Genomic DNA, 17,337 nt, shown 5'->3' with positions numbered 1-17,337 from the left:
TGTGTTTCTCCCTGTTTTTGGGGGTTTTTTTTGATAGTAGGATGGAGAGCAGCATGCCTGTTTTTGTCAAATAGCTCTCTCAAGTTACAGTTTGGTTATAAGCTGAGTGGCTTAATTGATTGTATAGCTGAACAGTTGCTTTAGCTCTTCTTCAGAGTTGCAGCCACAGGAGGAATAAAGGAGGAGATGATAGGAGGGAAACCCTGTCCTCTCCCTAATGGCATGCTCCTGCTATTGCAATGAAGCAAGCATGTTACACTTAATTTTAAGGACAACGATTCTTTCACATGTAGCTATTATTAGATCCTCCATGTGTTACAATGATGTTTTCTTCCTGTTTAGCTTCCATAAAACAGTGTTACAATTTTTTTGCACGTAATGAAGAAATATGTGGAACTGACTTGTGATGTTTCCTAGGGTGCACTTCTCTTTGCTCCTGAAAAAGGTGAAGAAGGGGTAATGGGCTTCCCAGGACAAAGGGTGAGTCACTCATTAAAGGTAAAATTGACCCACCTGGATATGCAAATCCAAGCTGAGAGTTTGCCTTCAGGAACAAAACACAGATTAATGAACTGTAGAAATGATAGTTCTTCAGCCTGCCAGGTTATGGCCAGCTCTGAACTGCCTGATATAGGAAAGCAAAAAGGCCATTTTGAACTGGTAGTGGGAGGAGGGCCCCACTGGACTCACAGGTATGCTTGTACCATCATTCGGAAGCCATGTGCATCTCTTACCTAAAGCTGCACTCACTAACCACAGCTACTGTCCTGGTCCTCAGGATGGACTGTATTTTACTGTTCCCATCTTAGCTCTCTTCAGACCATGGTTAACAAACATGAGTTTGGCTCCAGTTACTTGTGACTGCAGAAAAAAGGCTAATTTAAGTACTACTACATTGTAGCTTCTATGGATGCTTTTTTTGGGACACTGTTTCTAAAGTGTTTAAACAGTGATAACAGTACGCAGCGTAGATGTAAAAAAAAATCTCAGCTATCTTTAAAATCTTCATGGTCAATTTATAATGTATTGATTAAAAGATAAAATTCAAATACCAGATTAGATTTCAGATCTGTTCTATTTGCACCATATATGAATCTCACTGAAAAAGTATCTGAACTCTGACTGTTAGAGTTTCAAACTCTAACATTTGTCAGTTATTAATTTAATTATTCATTTAATTTAATAAATTAAACATAATTTATTTTATCTAAGAAGTAATAGTGGTTCTTAACTGTTAAGATGTTAGGATGTCACTTTATTTTGCTAACTTTGTTGTGGCTTCATAGGGACTGCCTGGCATCAATGGTTTTCCAGGACTCAGTGGAGAAAGAGTGAGTATTCCATATGACTGTTGTTTCTAACACATGTGTAGACAATCTGTCTGAGAACTAAACTGTAGAGGACGAATTCTGTCTGTAATTACACCAGCTGTAGTCTAACAAATATCGTCTGGATTCATCCATCATTGTAATTTTGGATCAGTTATTTTTCTCATCAGTGAGAAAAAAAAAGTCCTATAATTAAAATGTGTTTTGCTTAAAACATGAGCACGTTTTAAGAGCCCTATGGGGAGGTGTCATTTTCATTGTTACCATTACTGCAACCATAATTTCTATAATTTTCTTCCTGCATGCAGAAACTTACTTTTTTGAGTAGCTTTCTGCAGATGTGGTTGAGATGTATGGTTATCTTGAACATCACAAAAGAAGAAGAGAAGGAAACTGATAAATATACCAGTTAAATCTCTGTCCCCATGGAAACACACCCAAATATTTAAAACAGCATTCTGTCAGACAGAGAAGAGCTCATACTTTCTGTTTGGTTTCAGAAAAATGCTTCTTTGGTCAGTGTTAGAAATCACTTCCATGAGATATTCAAATAGCTGTGGGATGCAAGACTTTTCCATGCTTCTCCATCCTTAGTTGTTTAAGGATTTGTCCTGCCACTGAGGCATAACAATAATAACATGAAAAACATGGGACGTGAAAGCACATGAAATATGAAAAACAAACATTTGTGCATCTATTTGGTCCGATCACAAAACCTGATGGTGTGGAAAGGAATATGCGGTTGGTAATATATATGTGGAGAGACTGACGCAAAGCCCATTAAAGCCCAATGGTTGACCTTAAGATAGGTTCATACTGCCGTCAGAAGTAGTCAGCGGCTTCCCTTTATTCAGGGTGAATCTTGGCAACAATTTTAACAGAAGGTGCATGGGTTTGGATGGAGTATCATTGTATAACATGTGTAAGAGAGGGGACAGCCTACTCGATGTGCTGTTCACAACGACCTCCTTTTTGTTGATTTTTGAGTGGTTTGGTTCTTAAGAAAGAAAGAAGGGTGGTTCAGTCCTACCTGCACACAGATGAAGGCGCAGTTAATTAGGAAGCTGCTGCCTTCACTTTCAGACCACCAGCTCCACCTAGTGAAAAGAGATTTTACACTCGATACTCAAGAGGCTCTTTTTTTCTGATGGTGTGATGTACAGTTGCCATTATAGAAAGGTCTCTGAAGTGTGCCGCCCAGTTTGTGGCATCTTTCTGAGAGCCATGGTATTTGTAGTGCTTCAAAACGGTGTGACTTACAGAACTGGTTATTAACGTTCAGGCTCTGCATAGGAGTTTTACCCAGTGTGAAACTCGAGAGATGCTGAATTTTTTTAAAAATGGCTAATAATTAACTAGTGTGAATTATACAAATCTACTGGTTTCGGTGAAACTGTGTTAATTGATGCTGTTTAGTGATCTGGCCACTCTTTTCTTCTAAAAGTTCACCTTTTTAACATTAGTCTGTCTCCAGAGTACGTATGAAAGTTTTCTATAGAGAACAAAAAATCATCTCTTCTGTATCAGTGTCACTGAAATCTGCACTTCGCTCTGTGCATTCCCAGCAGCTGAAATACACTCCCGTGTGATAGGATGTACCGTGTTTTACCACACGTTTTAATCCATGTGCTTTGGGTTTCAGACCTTTTAAAACAATGAAGTGGGCAGGACCTTAAATATTATAACATTTGCTGGGGTAGGGATGGAAAATCATCTCTGGGATATGGCATGCCTGGGGTGGGGGAGGTGGATGAAGGTGCCTTCAGGTCTGGTCCTGAGTTCTTCTCATTCGGCTGGGGAACCTGTCTTTGGCCAAACAGGCTGCAGCCACCTGGAAAACTGCAAAAAGGACTCATGCACTTCAGTGCTGTTTAGCTGCTCGCTGTTTGCATTCCAGTGAAAATACGGCCACTCGTAATGATTCAGGCTTGTATAGTCTTCTTGCAACAGGTTGGTGTGTTCTGACTGCCTGGCCCACGTGTCTTAGATTCAACTGGTACAGATGAGATCCCCTTTCTTCTCCAATATCCTGCACCCTTTAAGGGGACAGTGTGAGTGTAGGTGCTTCTTCCATCTGCACCACTGACAGGGGTGACAGAGCCTGTGCCACAGCAGGTCCCTCTGGCCTTTGACAGGAGTTAGACTTGGTCCAAGAGATGGAACATCAAAACATGAGGAAACTTAACAGTGTTACCCAAATTACTACACCCCAAGGAGACAAACTGCTCAGCTCTGTTGCATAGTTTTCACGCTAACATTGGAGGAAGGAAGCTGCTACAGACAAATAATTTTATTCTCTCTGATAAAGGAAAAGTCAATCGGCTTTATGTCTCTTACAGGGTTTCCCAGGATTTGATGGTCCACCAGGTGGCTATGGTCCTAGGGGAAGCAAGGTACTGCTTTACTTTTGTTTGCCAGAAGCAATAAATCAGAAGTTATTTTGCTTTCTTTTCTTTTCTGTCATGTAATAACAATTGTATCTGTCATCATGGTAGAACCGGTTATGTAGTTTGTTAACTTGAAATCTCTGAGATTTCTTAAAAGTCATGTCAGTGCTTTTGAAAGTTTGTTTCTCTGTGTTTCATGGGCATAACTTTCTATTTTGAAAGAAATTCTCTAGAATAACATACTTAGATGTGATACTTCAATTAACAGGGGGAGCAAGGCGAAATCGGTCTTCCAGGACCAATTTCCTATTTTCCTTCCCGCATCCCAAGGAAAGGTACGTCTTCTTTGCTTAGATCACTTATCTTTGCTGTGTTTTCCTACCGTCTACATAGATCAAAAGCATGAAATTCTGAGAATTCAACTCCTTAAAAAACTGTGGTTTGCTAAACTGTTCCAGAAGGTATAATTGCCTTCCGAGAGGGTGCCCTGATCACCCTTTTGCAGGCAGGTGGCTTCTTTGTCTCTCCTGCTGAAGCCAGATTGCTATACAAAAGGCATCTATACATTCCTGTGTCCACAGAGAAGAAACAAGCAAAAAAGCATCTGACTGTGTTTTCCAGTGAAAGGAAGAATGGGAGAGTCTGTCTTCTGTGTCCTTTTTCAGAGACTCTGGATGAAGTGCAGCAATGGCGGCATGGCAGAGGCCATTCTTATAATCTAATATTCAGAAACTAAAAAAAAAAACCCACATTAAAAAAGCCTTGAGGAATAGAAGAGGATTTTTTTTTTTTTTAATTGACAAATTTCCTTTGTAATCTTTTCATTAGGCTTGTAGCAGCCACTGTCAACTGTCCTGCAGAGCTGTAGTGGCTCCAACTGGCCAGACTAGAACCACAGAGAAGGTGATACTGGTTTGCCAAGGCCAAAACTATTCCAGGGAAGCTGCCAGCAAACAGCAAGGATGATCACATGCCATTGCCCCAGTCTGTGTCCTCATACTGTTGAGTTTACTAGTCTTGTTGGAAGCCAGAGAGTCTAACAATGAATGGTTCCCTTCTTCCCAGAGAAAGAGGGCAAGAGGTCCAAAACATTGTTCAAATCATCCCAAACACCCTGCCAGGCTTTTAGGAGCAGGAGAGACTGTGTAGAGAGAGGAAGAAGCAGGCAGGGGGCTGGACACACCATATGTCCTCCAGTATCATTGACAAAAGGACGATACTTTCTGCAGCAATAGCTGTGCCCAGGCAGATGCTTTCGGTGCTGGGGAGCAGAGGAAAGCTCACATATCATATATCTGTTATAATGGCAAATTCTTGTGGGGAAAAGGAGGGGCTCTTCTCAGAGCACTGGGCTCCTGTGCTTCCCAGGAGCAAGGTAGCTCTAGTGGCATATTAATAAGAGCTGAGAGATGTTCTCCTTCTTCCTGGGCTTGATGGCTCCACACGATTCCTGTCACAGGCCATGCTCAGCCCACAGGTATTTGGGCTTTACGGAAATCTCTCAGAGAGATTTATTTATTCCGACTGAGGCAGCCTGAGGTAGCAGGTTTTTGCGTTTCTAAAGCTGCCTGTAAGATATGATTGTAAATTCTAATATTCTGAAACCCTTGAAGTTCCTAATTTTCACTTTTTAAGAATTGAGCAATCTGCAGTGGATCACAAATCAGCATTTATAGGTCACAAACAGCATTACACTAACGTGTTTTGTGGAACTGTGGATGTCTTTCAGGTGAAAGAGGTGAGCCAGGCTTTCCAGGTGCTTCGGGACTACGGGGTGACCCAGGAGAGGAGGGAGATCGTGGGCTGCCTGGTCTTCCTGGATTCTCTGATGGTAATATCCCAGCAAAACATGTTCCAACAGCTTAACTTTATAGCAAGTTTTAGCTGATACAGGGTCAGGGTGGAGGAAATAGATGTGCGGAATATGCGGTGCAGAGTGGTGGATAACTAACTGCAGGAGCATTTTTCTTCGGCCTTGAGGGGACTGGCAAAACAACCGAAGTAGAGATGATGACAGAGCCTTGCTTCAGTAACTCCTATTGATTGCTCAAGTAAAAAGTGCAGTTACCATTTTTGCTGTATGCTAATGATCTCCTTTTTTCCCTGCATGCTAGATGCAGTTGCGTAAACTTTCCCTTCTGCTCCATTACAGCTCTGTGAGCAGCGTTGTTCAGAAATTGTTCTGAACTTCTTCCCTGGTTCTGTTTCAGCGGATGGAGATAAGCCAGGCTTACCTGGAGAAATGGGACCGAAAGGTGAAAAAGGTGAACCAGGATCTCGCGCTTATCAGGCGGGCCCACCTGGCTTTCCGGGAAAGCACGGCACACCAGGACTTCGTGGTCCACCTGGTCCCGCTGGATCCCCTGGTAAGTGCATGAAGAGAGATGATGAGAACTCACAAGAACATCTTTGCTTATTTTAAAAATAGCTGTTGGCAAGGCAAAGTGAGAAACTAGATTAAGGGAATGAAACAAAATGGATGGTGAGGAGGAGACACGGGGAAGAAGCGTTGTATGCTTATCAGTGAAGGAAAGGTTTTCATGGTTTTTAGATATTCCTGCAACATTTGAAAGAAAAGAATGTCTGTTTTGGGCTGGGGGATGGATATGACTGTTAAGGAGTGTGAGAGGTGGATTTCTTCCTTAGCCTGGAGAAGAGAAAGCTAAGGGGAATCTCACTGCTATTTTCCCCTACCTCTCAGGAGGTCATAGGGAAAATGGAACCAGATGCTTCACTAAGGAGCACAGCAACAGGGCAAGAAGCAATGGTCATGAGCTGCAACAAGGGAAGTTCTGCTTAGATATTAGGAAAACCTTTTTCACCGTGAGGGTGGTCAGACACTGGAACCGTTTACCCAGAGAGGTTGTAGACTCTCTATCTTTGTAGATATTCAATATTCAGCTGGACAAGGGCCTGAACAACCTGCTGTAACTTTGAGGTTGGCCCTGCTTTGAGCAGAGGGTTGGACCAGGTGGCCTCCAGAGGCCACTTCTGACTGAGATGGTGCTGTGCCTCTGTGAAAAGCACCACACTGCAGTGCAAGAGCAGGAGTGGAGAAAAGGATGTGCGGAAGGTGATCCAGAGCAGGCGGGCTATGGAACTGCAAAGCAAGTTGTGCCAAGAGAGAAGAGTAAAGGAATTCAGAGTGAAAGAGAACAAAGAATGGCAAGGATCATCTGCCAGAGCAGTGGGAGAAGCCATGAGTAGTTACCAAGTTTCTATCTGTGGTAGCAGACCTGAGTCCTGGGGCCATGTACGTATCCAGACCATGTCCTGTAGTCATGCTGAGACCTGAGCCTATACAGTCCCTCACCCCTCATGGCGGTTTCCAGCCAAAAAAAAAACGTGGGCCCTGGGGCCACCTGCTTCAGCCAGTTCCTGGTCACTGGAGCGCACCAGCCCTGCAGTGCAGTGGTGGCCAGAGGGAGCAAGAAGCCAGGCGAGCTGGCATGGGGGCCTGTCTGTGCTAAGAAATACCAAAGGAGGTGAATTCTTTGCAAACAGGTGAAAGCAAGCAGGGCTTAGGAAGGCAGAGGTGAGTGAATGGCTTCTTTAGAGGAGAGGAAGGTGAAGGCACTGGATAAGGAAGAGAGCAGAGAGATTAATACGCAGCAGGCAGTTACTCAGACTGGTGTAGAAAGCTGTGACAAGGGGGAGAGAGGAAAAGAGCAGGGGGTAGGTAAGAACAGACTGGGTTAGACAGTAATTGACATTAGGGGAAACAGAAAAGGACAGATGTAGTGCAGCTCAAAGGAATAGGGAGGAAAGAGAAGAAAAATCTACAGTGCATTAATTTATATTTTTATTTAATTAAACTTCTAGGTTCTCTCTTTGGATTAAAAGGACAGGAGGGGACACCAGGTAGATTTGGCATACAAGGTTTCCCTGGGCAGAGAGGACAAAAAGGACCTAAAGGTAGGTTATAACAGATAATTTGATAGATGATCTGCTGTTACACATTGTGTAAAGCTCCCATTGTATTCAGTCTGAGTTTATGGGCTCAGGGACTGAGGAATTTGATCTGGGGCTAACACAACAAGGAAACTCTGTGTTAGTTTCTTGTAAGAAAAAAGAAAAAAGAAAAAGAAGTACTTTTCTCAAGTACTTGAGAAACTACTTAAGTATTCTCAAGTCTATATATAAAATGGATACAGCTGAACATCTACTTGTTGTGACAGAACATTCTTTTTTCTCTTTCCAATCCTTTCCTAAGGTGAAGAAGGAGATTGCAGTAAATGCCTTGTAAGTGATGAATTGAGAAGGGGCTCTACTGGCCCCCCTGGCCCTCCTGGCTTTCCAGGAACCCCTGGCCAACCCGGGAGGAAAGGAGAACCTGGTGATCAAGGACCGCATGGTATTCCTGGCTACCCTGGAGCAAAGGTGAGATACTTGTTTCTTTATTGCATAGTTTTATATGCCTACTAGAAAAAAAAAAACAAAAAAAACAAAAAAAAACAAAAAAAAAAAAACCCACACAAGCTGTTCTCCATGGAAGAATGATGAAAAGTGCAATTTCTTTCTTTCTGTGTCGCTTCAATAGCTTTCAGATTGCTATCTACAAAATACTGAAAGCCAAAAATTGCCAGGATGGAGGTGAAACTAGGATGATTCCTCACAGTCAAAACTGACTTCAAGAAGTTGCATATTCTCTCAAGATTTTAGAATAAGATTTTTGTAAACCTGACCCAAAACTGATTTTGTTTGTGCAAAGATGTCAGAGCAAACATAATGATTTCAGGTAGTGCTTTAGGCTCTTCTGAACATCAAAGAACCAAACCCATTCACAGCATCTAATTTATTTTAGAATTAAAATAAAATAAACTTCGACTTGATTGTTGCTGTCAAAAAAAGCAGAAAAAATAAATCTTTTTTTTTCCTGAAAATTTAGAAGTCCTACTTTCTAGAAGTCATGAAAAAAATTGACAAATATTTTCAAAAAGTTCAATGTTGAAACTCTGGCTAAAATTTTGCAAGTTTTGCAAGGGTTTTTGCCTTTAAAATTAAGAATTTCAATATCTTCATCCCAGAATTTAAGTTACTGTAGAACAGAGAGTAATATAGACATATACAGGCATAGCAGAGCATTGCAAAATACCACACAGCAGCAAAGCTCTGATTTTATCTCAGCTTTTGGTCTGCAACAAATACAAAGTACAGCAATTTAGCTCAAACATTCTTGCTCCATATTCTTAGGCAGAATTCTTAGGCGTATTCTTAGGCTCCATAATTCTCTGAGCGTGTTCAACAAGTTACATATACGGACAATAAATATACTTAATTGAGATCAGATCTATATCAATTTAGTGAAAATAAAATTTTATCTCAAGAAATGTTGAGGTTATTTTTCTGTGAAGAAAGATCGTAGCATTGAGCTTTTGGCAGTACCACTTTCGGATGGTCTGATCAGAAGGAGGATTCTGCATTATGCCAAGAGACTGGAAATGCCAGAGGCTGGTCTTTAGCTTCACTACAATTTGCCTTTTCAAGAGAGGAAGCCTCCCTCCTTGGAGATTTTGAAAGCTTGACTAACAAAGACTTTCAAAGCCCTGAGCAACCTGCTCTAGCTCCAAGTGCTGGGTTGGACCAGGGACCTTCAGCTCTCCCTTCTAACCAAAACCTTTCCCACAGGTCTGTGGTTTGGGGCAGGTCACGTAATCGCTCGGTGCCCAAGTTCTTGTCTCTGGTAAATGAAGACGGTGCTGCTTTTCAGCCCCACAACGGTGTTGTGAATCACAATTCACTGCCAGCCATGAGGCTGTTCTCTTTTGTAGTGGTGGGCAGGAGGAACTGCAGGTCAATATAACCCTGAGTTTTGTTTCCATGGTGCAGAAGAGTTCCTTACAGCATTTTCTTTAGTAGCTAACATTGGGTAATTTACCGTGTTTTCTCCAATGTAGTTCTGCAGCTGCCATTGTCTGCAGGACTCTAGCTCATGGAAAGCCACAGCTCCCCCACTGCCATCCTCATGGAGAAGCTCCTCTACCATGCCACATAGACCTTGGTCCCTGTTAGAGCACATTAATAAAGATTCAGGCACAAGAATGGGATTACTGAAGAGGAAATCATTCACAGGAAGTAACGAGAAAGCAGTAAAACTTAAGGAGACTTTTTTTAAGCAGGACAGTGGAAGTGTGAATCTTGATACTTATTTCTTAAGTGGTTCTGTTTGGCTTTTTTTTTCCCAATGTATGTAACACCAGGGATTTTCGGGTCAAGATGGATTTCCTGGACCAAAAGGAGAAAAGGGAGATTCTTTACACATAACTACTAAAGGTTGAGTAAAATTTCTTATCACATGTATTTTGCTATTATTTATACCTTTCATGAGAGATTGGTCTCACAATGAGAGGTCTTCTTTAGGCACCAAAGGAATCCGAGGAGATCCTGGGCTGCCTGGTATCAGAGGTGAAGATGGCTTCCCAGGCAGAGATGGATTAGATGGTTTACCAGGACAGCCTGGCCTTCCAGTAAGTAGCAAATAAAGATAAATCATTTCCACCATGCTCAATTACTAATGCATTTAATTCTGAGGAGTTATGATGACCAGGCTATCCTTCTCTCACAAGTAATGATGCACAACTAGACTAACTTTGCTGGTTATTGATATATTAAACACCAGGTTTACTCTCAGGGTTTTTAGAACAATCTTTCACTTTTATTTCCATTTTATTTAAACGATTTAGTAGCAGTGTCTAACCCATTTAGGCCAGTTTGTTATTACTGGTTAGGTTGTGATAATTAGTCGTTTATTAGTGGCTCCTTCTGGCATTGTCTGAGAGATTCTGTGTGATCGAACTTCAGCAGCTTTGGTACAACAGAATTAAAGAAAAGCAAAATTTACTGCAATTTTACCTCCTCAAAATGTAGATTGTGTCGTCATATATATGCTTGATAGCACCTCACCTAACTAACTGTAGCCATCTAGAAGTTAGACATGTAGTCTTAGTTCGTTTTCTAAGCTCCTTCTGTATGCAAAAGAAAAACTTAAATATGTTGCAAGAGGAATTCGTCTCACCCATCATAAATGCTGGTTTGGACCACTAGGATGCTCTTACATTATATTTGAAGATGGACTAGAACCGTATCATCCAATCTGGACCACAGTGCTTTTCACTACCAGTGAAGATGGTACTTTATATTACTTCTGAGGATGGAAACGTTTTCTAGTGATGTTTGTAAGATGCTGATTCAATAGTGTAAAAATATCACTAGAAGAACAGACAAATTCTGCCCATTTGGGCACAATTTTAGCTCAACTTTTCTCAAGGTCTCAGAAGTAAATACCACACCAGAACACCTCTACCAATGCACGCGGTTTCCCCAAAAAACACTTGCAGCTTTTCAGAAAGGGCAGTAAGCCTCTCCACAGCAGTGATTCGTATTGCTCAAGTGCCATCCATAGGCCAGCATTTTTAGGGGAATGCTCCCTCTAAGAGTGCTTCTCTCATGCCTTTTCTGCCATGGGGTCTAAATTAAAGTCAGATTATTTCAAATATATCTTATTTGCAATGTTGATTTAAAGAGCTGGGTTGCAACACCTGATGAATTACTGCCTATAAGATGTTATTCATTAAAGTAGTTCAACTGTTTGAGTTTTGTTTGTTTCTCAGCAAAGTCAGGAGTGACCACCTGTGTTCACTTCCCACAGGGTGATGGTATCAGAGGTTTCCCCGGTGATCCTGGTTATCCAGGTGAATTAGGCCCAAAGGGCTTTCCAGGAGAACCAGGCCTGCCAGGTGAAGGATTTCCTGGTCCAAAAGGGTACCGAGGTCCTCCAGGTGACCACGGTCAAGATGGAAACCCAGGGCCTCCAGGTCTGCCAGGTCTGCCAGGAGAGCCTGGCCAACTAGGTAAGAGACATCACTCTGTCTTACGTCAAAGCCATGGGAGATCATTGCTGAATTGTGTGCAGCATCAGTACAGCACCACTGTTATAATTTGGTGGGCGGTTGTGTGAATAAAAAGGGATTACTTGTATTAGTTGTGCAGGAATTTTAAAGAAGGAGATGCTTCAGAAGTCCTATTAGTTTCATGTTGGGTATTGAAATAGCATGAATGAGTGTGTTAGTGGCAGCGAGTAACATCTTTCAGCTTTCAGGCGGCTGGAGGCAATGGAGCAATGTCCTGCCATTGGAGTACTCACAGGTGGTTTTCTCTGATCTTCCCCATCCAACATAGTCTTTTAATTGACCACAGAAAATCTTGTATCCATCCTTCAGAGCTCTTCATAGTATCTGCAGCTTTCCGAGTCCCTTCCAGCCTAAGAATGCCAGGGCTACATTCACAGGAGCTCAGGCTCAGAGTTTTATTGCTTGACTTCGAGATGCCTGGCAGAATATTCAAGTCAGAGCACGCTCCTGCCAACCCTACACAGTGCACGGTACATATAGCCTCCTACCTCTGACCGGGTTAGGTTTCAGGCCTGGACCTAATTAGTATATGAATAGAGAATTCCAGAACGTTATAGCAAATAGTTTTTGTTATATATATGCATAATACGCAAGAGAATACATTATCTGATGTGGTCATAGACGTTCTGGTTAGAACTGAGAGCATTTTGCAGTTTTTGTCTTTTAAATAATAATTGTCTTTTCCCATTCTTCGCTCATAGACTGTGGACAGGTCATTGAAGACTTTTCTAGAGGAGATGGAACTGAGCCAATATGGTCAGGTACTCTACATACAAATGGCTTAAATATATTTTGATATTTAGTCTTCCATTGCTCTTGTGGCTTGATACTTTCTTTCTGATGAGTGCTTTGGATGCTCTTGATTGTAAACTATTTGAACTTCCGGTCACAAATAACCTTGCGTATACTGTACATAGCTTTAAATTAATTTAATCATATTGAATGTATTCTAAAATAATTGTAGTTTTAGGTCTGCAATTCAGAAATTCTTTATTTCTAGGTCTGCAATTCAGAAATTCTTTATTTCATTGGTCCTGAGAATTTATTGTGACAAAATAATGATTACCATGCAACCTATAACAACAGTCCCAGAAAAGAGGTGCCCAAGTGAATTTAAGCAATTTTTTTTAAAGAACTTTGAGTGAAGATTTTCAGTGCAATTTGACATTTAAAGAAAAAGAACCTTCGTTTGTACCAAAAATTGACCTGATTGCTTCAGGGTTATAAATTGCCCACAGAGAAACAAAGTCTCTCTCTTATTCTGAAAAATACAGCCATCCATGTAGTTGGAATACCCTTTCCATGCCAGTCTAACTGGAGCAGCCACCATTGTCCCTGTAAAATAGGCAGAAGAGCAGCTCTTCTTTCAGCTATTGGGGTGAAGCTCGTCTTGAGTGCTCCTCCAAAAATGCCACCTATGAGCAATTTCTTTTTTTTTAATGAACAATATTTTTTTTAAGTTAGGGCTTTGCCCGTTAATTTCATTCACCTGCTTTAATGATACTGTCTCACCTGCAGGCACAGAGCTGATGCGAGACAGCAAGTGAGAACATAGGGTGTGACTAACCATCTTTCTTTGCAGGTGCAGGCTGTGTGAGGCCACCAAAGGGATCCCAAGGCCAGCCAGGATTGCCAGGAGCCACAGGTAACATTTTCCCTTCATCTTTGTTTCCCACATACACTGTGTTTTGGGGGAGATTCTGGCAGATCAATTGAAGTTGGGCCTTAGCAGGCAGCAAGTTTTAGAAATGACAATGGAGGACAGGGTTAACTTGAAGCCAGCAGAGAGATCTAAGCAGCGTGCAGCCCAGAGGGCTGCACCGATCCTGAGCTAATTCTGCCTTTGTTAATGAGCATCAGCCATGAAACAGAAGACAGAAAGGACAACCCACTTGCTATTCTCCATATACAAGTAAGTGAGAGTATACAGAAAGAGTCTATAAGTTCATCGGTAGAGAGTATACCCATGTTTCTCAGAGCCAACTGGACACCTCACAAGCAATATCCCGTCCTCTAAGAGTATGGTGATAAAAGTTGCAATGAAGGACTGTGGCAGGTCCTTTTTACTGTTCCTCTTGTGTGACATACAGAGCCCCTTCAGCAAGCGTGAGCCTAAAGTCTTTAACGCAGCCTGGTGGAATGGGCCAGGTTGTCTGACGCAATGCAGTTGCACTGTCTGTAGCCACTCACGCCTTCCTTGCAGAGCTGGTCCACCTTAGTCCAGAGGGACCATCTGGTGATCCTGGGCTTTCCCAGCACTGAGAGTTCTCCACCTCTTTTCAAAAGAAAGAGGAAGAGAAGGTGGGGACAGAGTCTGAAGGACTGTGTGCGATGGAATTGAGAGAAACACGGAGGAGGTGTGCCGAGTGGTCGTAACGATTGACCTTGAAGGGGGAACCTCTGACCAGCCCTGATAGTTCCTATAAGCTTATGTACTCCCAGCCTAAGAGATAAAGCTGTTTTTCAGTAAATCCTTCTCATCAGCAGCTGATAAAGATACTGACAAAAAAAAACCCATAACTGAGTCCTTCAGAGTTTGGGTAATGTAGAATTCTTGACGCACCCATTCCTGTGCCTTCTGTGCTTTAGCCAAGGTCACAGATCTGGACTAGAAATTTTAAAGTCAAGCTTTTTTTTTATCCAGCACAAGGTTTATTATGGCATGCATGGATTGATGGGTTGATTTCTCATGAACTAATGGATCTTAAAAGGGAACTTTTTATCTCTATGGAAAGATGATGTGTATCTCTGACCTATGTTTCCTTAGTCCTAATGCCTTATTTCACTGTTAGGATCAATGCTTCTGAAGGTTGCTTTCTTTGTCATCTTCATAATTTTTTTCTGAGTATGATGATTTGTTTATTCTTTCATTCATGTCAGCTTGAAGTTTTTTCTTTCAGTGAATATAGGCAGATTTAACTCCTAGCTGTAGGAATACTTAAACACAAGTGATGCAGGTTTTGTGTGGTTTATTTTATACTCTTGGTTAGTTCTTTAACAAATTTTTCTCTGTCTTTGTCAAATCATGTGTTTTAGTAATTTTAAGGTTTGTTTTGCATCCCTTCCCTCCAAAAACTGGAAATGCCCCTTGCTGATTCCAGCGCTGAATTCTGTAGTCGCCTTTCAACCTGAGGCAGTCTGGAGCTGGAAAACCAGCAGGAACAGAACACATTTTACTACTTTCCACAGCTTCTTGTTGCTGTAGCTATGTTAGTCTAGTTTCCTGGAGCATAATTCCTACCCACATTCTCTGGATTGACAGAAAAGCGCCAACACCTCCTTTACGCTATTTTCCTTTTCTGCTTAGAGTGATGTGGTTTTGCCCACAAGGTTTCCCGCCTTATTTTCAGCCAGGATGGAGTTCTGCTGTAGACAATCAAGTAGAGGCACCCAGTACATCAAGCAAGGAGTCATTGTTATAGTCTCACACCTTCATGTCCTTGTGTTCCTTTGAAATTCCTGGCAACATACACAGCCCACCCTACGTTACATCCTGGTTATTCCACAGTCTCTAGACCTACGTGGTTGCTGTTGAATAATGTTTTAAGTTGCTTTTTGTTTCAAATGTGCAGCTAAAGTGCTTGCAAACTAAACATTGGTCTAAAATAGAAGCTTTTTCTTATTACTGTTTGGCACAACATGTTAACACCAGCTAACATCGCATAATGAGTTACTGAAGTGTGTGCTAAGCCGTGGTTGCGTTCTCCATCTGCCACCTTCTTTCTTTAACATGGCTTTTTAATTAGTGCAATACTGAACAGAATGAATGAAAGTCAGTTATTACAGATGAGAAACAAGACTAAGATATGCTATTTGTGTAAGAGGCACATTAGAATTTTTTCATTGAGACCTGAAAGTGTAGGATTTTTCCTTTTAATGGCTTTCTGAGGAGTTATTGTTCATATAAGGGAGAGAACAATAGTCCTGTAAGGCACTGGGAAAAATGCTATTCACACTGCATTGGCTTTTTGTTTGTGGCCTTTTTAAAGGTTTCCTTCTCTTCTTCACAATCAACAGCTAAAACTGCAAAAAAATCATGGTTAAATAATGGAAATTCAGAAAACTGAAGTGGAAAAAAGTCTCAAAATTCAAGTAATGTTTTCCTTGGTTTGTCATAGTTAGAGATGGAGAGAAGCTTGCTTTCAGTGTAATGAATGAATGAGCTGTAACTCATAGTGATGCTAAGCAACAACACTTAAAATGTTGAAGCATGTTGTTGACCTTCAGGCCTAAGATGGGAACTTAAAAGAGATCGAGGAGCTGGGAAGGGTAGAGAAACAAAGCATTCCACAGGACTTATTTTCAAAGAACTTCACCAGAAAATCTTAATCTTGTGATACAATGAATTAATGAGACTCACGTAATAAAACTATTGCCTGGGGGGAAAAAAATTATAAATTTAACGAAAAAATACTACAAAATGTTTGCAAGTTTTGAGGTGTTAAGAAACAGTAATATTTGCCCTTACCCAAATGTCAAATACTACATCACAAGGAAGCGAGGTCTCATTTTACCTGTCAGGAGATAACTTGGTATGAACATGAGTTCTGTGCCAGAGGAACACTTTCTCAGGGCACAGCCCTTTTCTATTACTGAAGCTATAGACCTGTACTGTTACAAATATAGTAAGTAGGCTAGTTAATTTGTATTCAGTTTCTAGGATGATTAGATCTAACCTTTAGCCTTACATTTCTGTTTCATGGTTATCTAAACCAGTCTGCTCTTGTTCTGTGATCAGTTTAGCAGGGAAAGGAAAAATTTGTTCCTCCTACAGCATCTCATCTGTGTCCGTTTCTGTTGAGCATTCTTCTTCAACATTGCCTCTTGACCTTAAGCTAAAAGCCTTAATTTACAAAATATTTAAAGTCTCCAAGAGTCTGTGAGACTAATTATTTTCACCCTAGCAGTCTCGATATCATTAGTTTTTAAGTCAGGTTAATCCATGTTTGTAAGAGCACTTAGCCTGGATTTTTGGTCCATGTCTTTGGATCTTGTATACTGCTAAAGACCTACAGTATAGTCCCATTCATCTTTGCATCCAGAAACACATCATGATGATATTTACCACTATCGTTTCTTACGTTATTTGCACGTTTCTGTTTTGTTTGTTCAGATCACACTTTCTTACTTTCTTTTATATAATCTAGGTGCAAAAGGTGCAAGAGGATTTCCAGGTGATCCAGGTCCAGTGGGATACCCAGGGCTAAATGGTACACGAGGTGATCCAGGTCGGGAAGGATTCCCAGGTCCTCCAGGTATCTTGAAATAATTGGTCGTTCTTTATATGCTTTTGACCTCTTTGCTACAGTCACTGGAACACAAAAACTTGATTCCAGATACACTTTCACTTATCTTGCCTTCCACATTCAAACAATAAACTTACACAAAACAGCTACATTTCAAATCTGAAAGGATTTCCTGCGACTTCTGTACTCACAAAAAGTAACATAGATGCCAACCTTTAAAAATCTGCTTTGTAATGCAAAATTATAAGTGTGAGAGTAAAAAAACATGAAGTTCACACAGAAAAAAAAAAGAAATTCAGTAACAAGATATTTCAGATTCCAAATGGAACATACTCAAAATGATGATGCAGAAAGGAAGAAAATATTAATATTAGTATTTCTATTTAACTCTTTTCGGCATTCATATAAATTATACTGGACATAGGCGGCTGTGTTTCCAAGCAGCAATTGCAAGTGTTCAGTGCCT

At 41.1% G+C, this 17,337-nt stretch overlaps 1 protein-coding gene across 1 annotated transcript in view; it reads left to right on the top strand.

Annotated features, from left to right (window-relative positions):
• Positions 1-17,337, top strand: part of COL4A2 (collagen type IV alpha 2 chain) — a 107,511-nt gene that overhangs the window by 67,057 nt on the left and 23,117 nt on the right. The window contains exons 13-26 of the mRNA XM_086615871.1: positions 418-480; positions 1,287-1,331; positions 3,668-3,721; positions 3,984-4,050; positions 5,445-5,546; positions 5,926-6,081; positions 7,538-7,630; positions 7,929-8,095; positions 9,916-9,988; positions 10,076-10,182; positions 11,364-11,565; positions 12,327-12,386; positions 13,208-13,270; positions 16,773-16,880. Coding sequence (XP_086471997.1) covers positions 418-480; positions 1,287-1,331; positions 3,668-3,721; positions 3,984-4,050; positions 5,445-5,546; positions 5,926-6,081; positions 7,538-7,630; positions 7,929-8,095; positions 9,916-9,988; positions 10,076-10,182; positions 11,364-11,565; positions 12,327-12,386; positions 13,208-13,270; positions 16,773-16,880 — 1,360 coding nt within the window. The remainder of the gene's footprint in view (positions 1-417; positions 481-1,286; positions 1,332-3,667; positions 3,722-3,983; positions 4,051-5,444; positions 5,547-5,925; positions 6,082-7,537; positions 7,631-7,928; positions 8,096-9,915; positions 9,989-10,075; positions 10,183-11,363; positions 11,566-12,326; positions 12,387-13,207; positions 13,271-16,772; positions 16,881-17,337) is intronic.

The sequence above is a fragment of the Tauraco erythrolophus genome, chromosome 1 (assembly GCF_009769465.1).
Source record: "Tauraco erythrolophus isolate bTauEry1 chromosome 1, bTauEry1.pri, whole genome shotgun sequence".
NCBI lineage: Eukaryota > Metazoa > Chordata > Aves > Musophagiformes > Musophagidae > Tauraco > Tauraco erythrolophus.
Note: the sequence above shows the minus strand (reverse complement) of the source record. Positions and strands in the feature narration are given on the sequence as shown.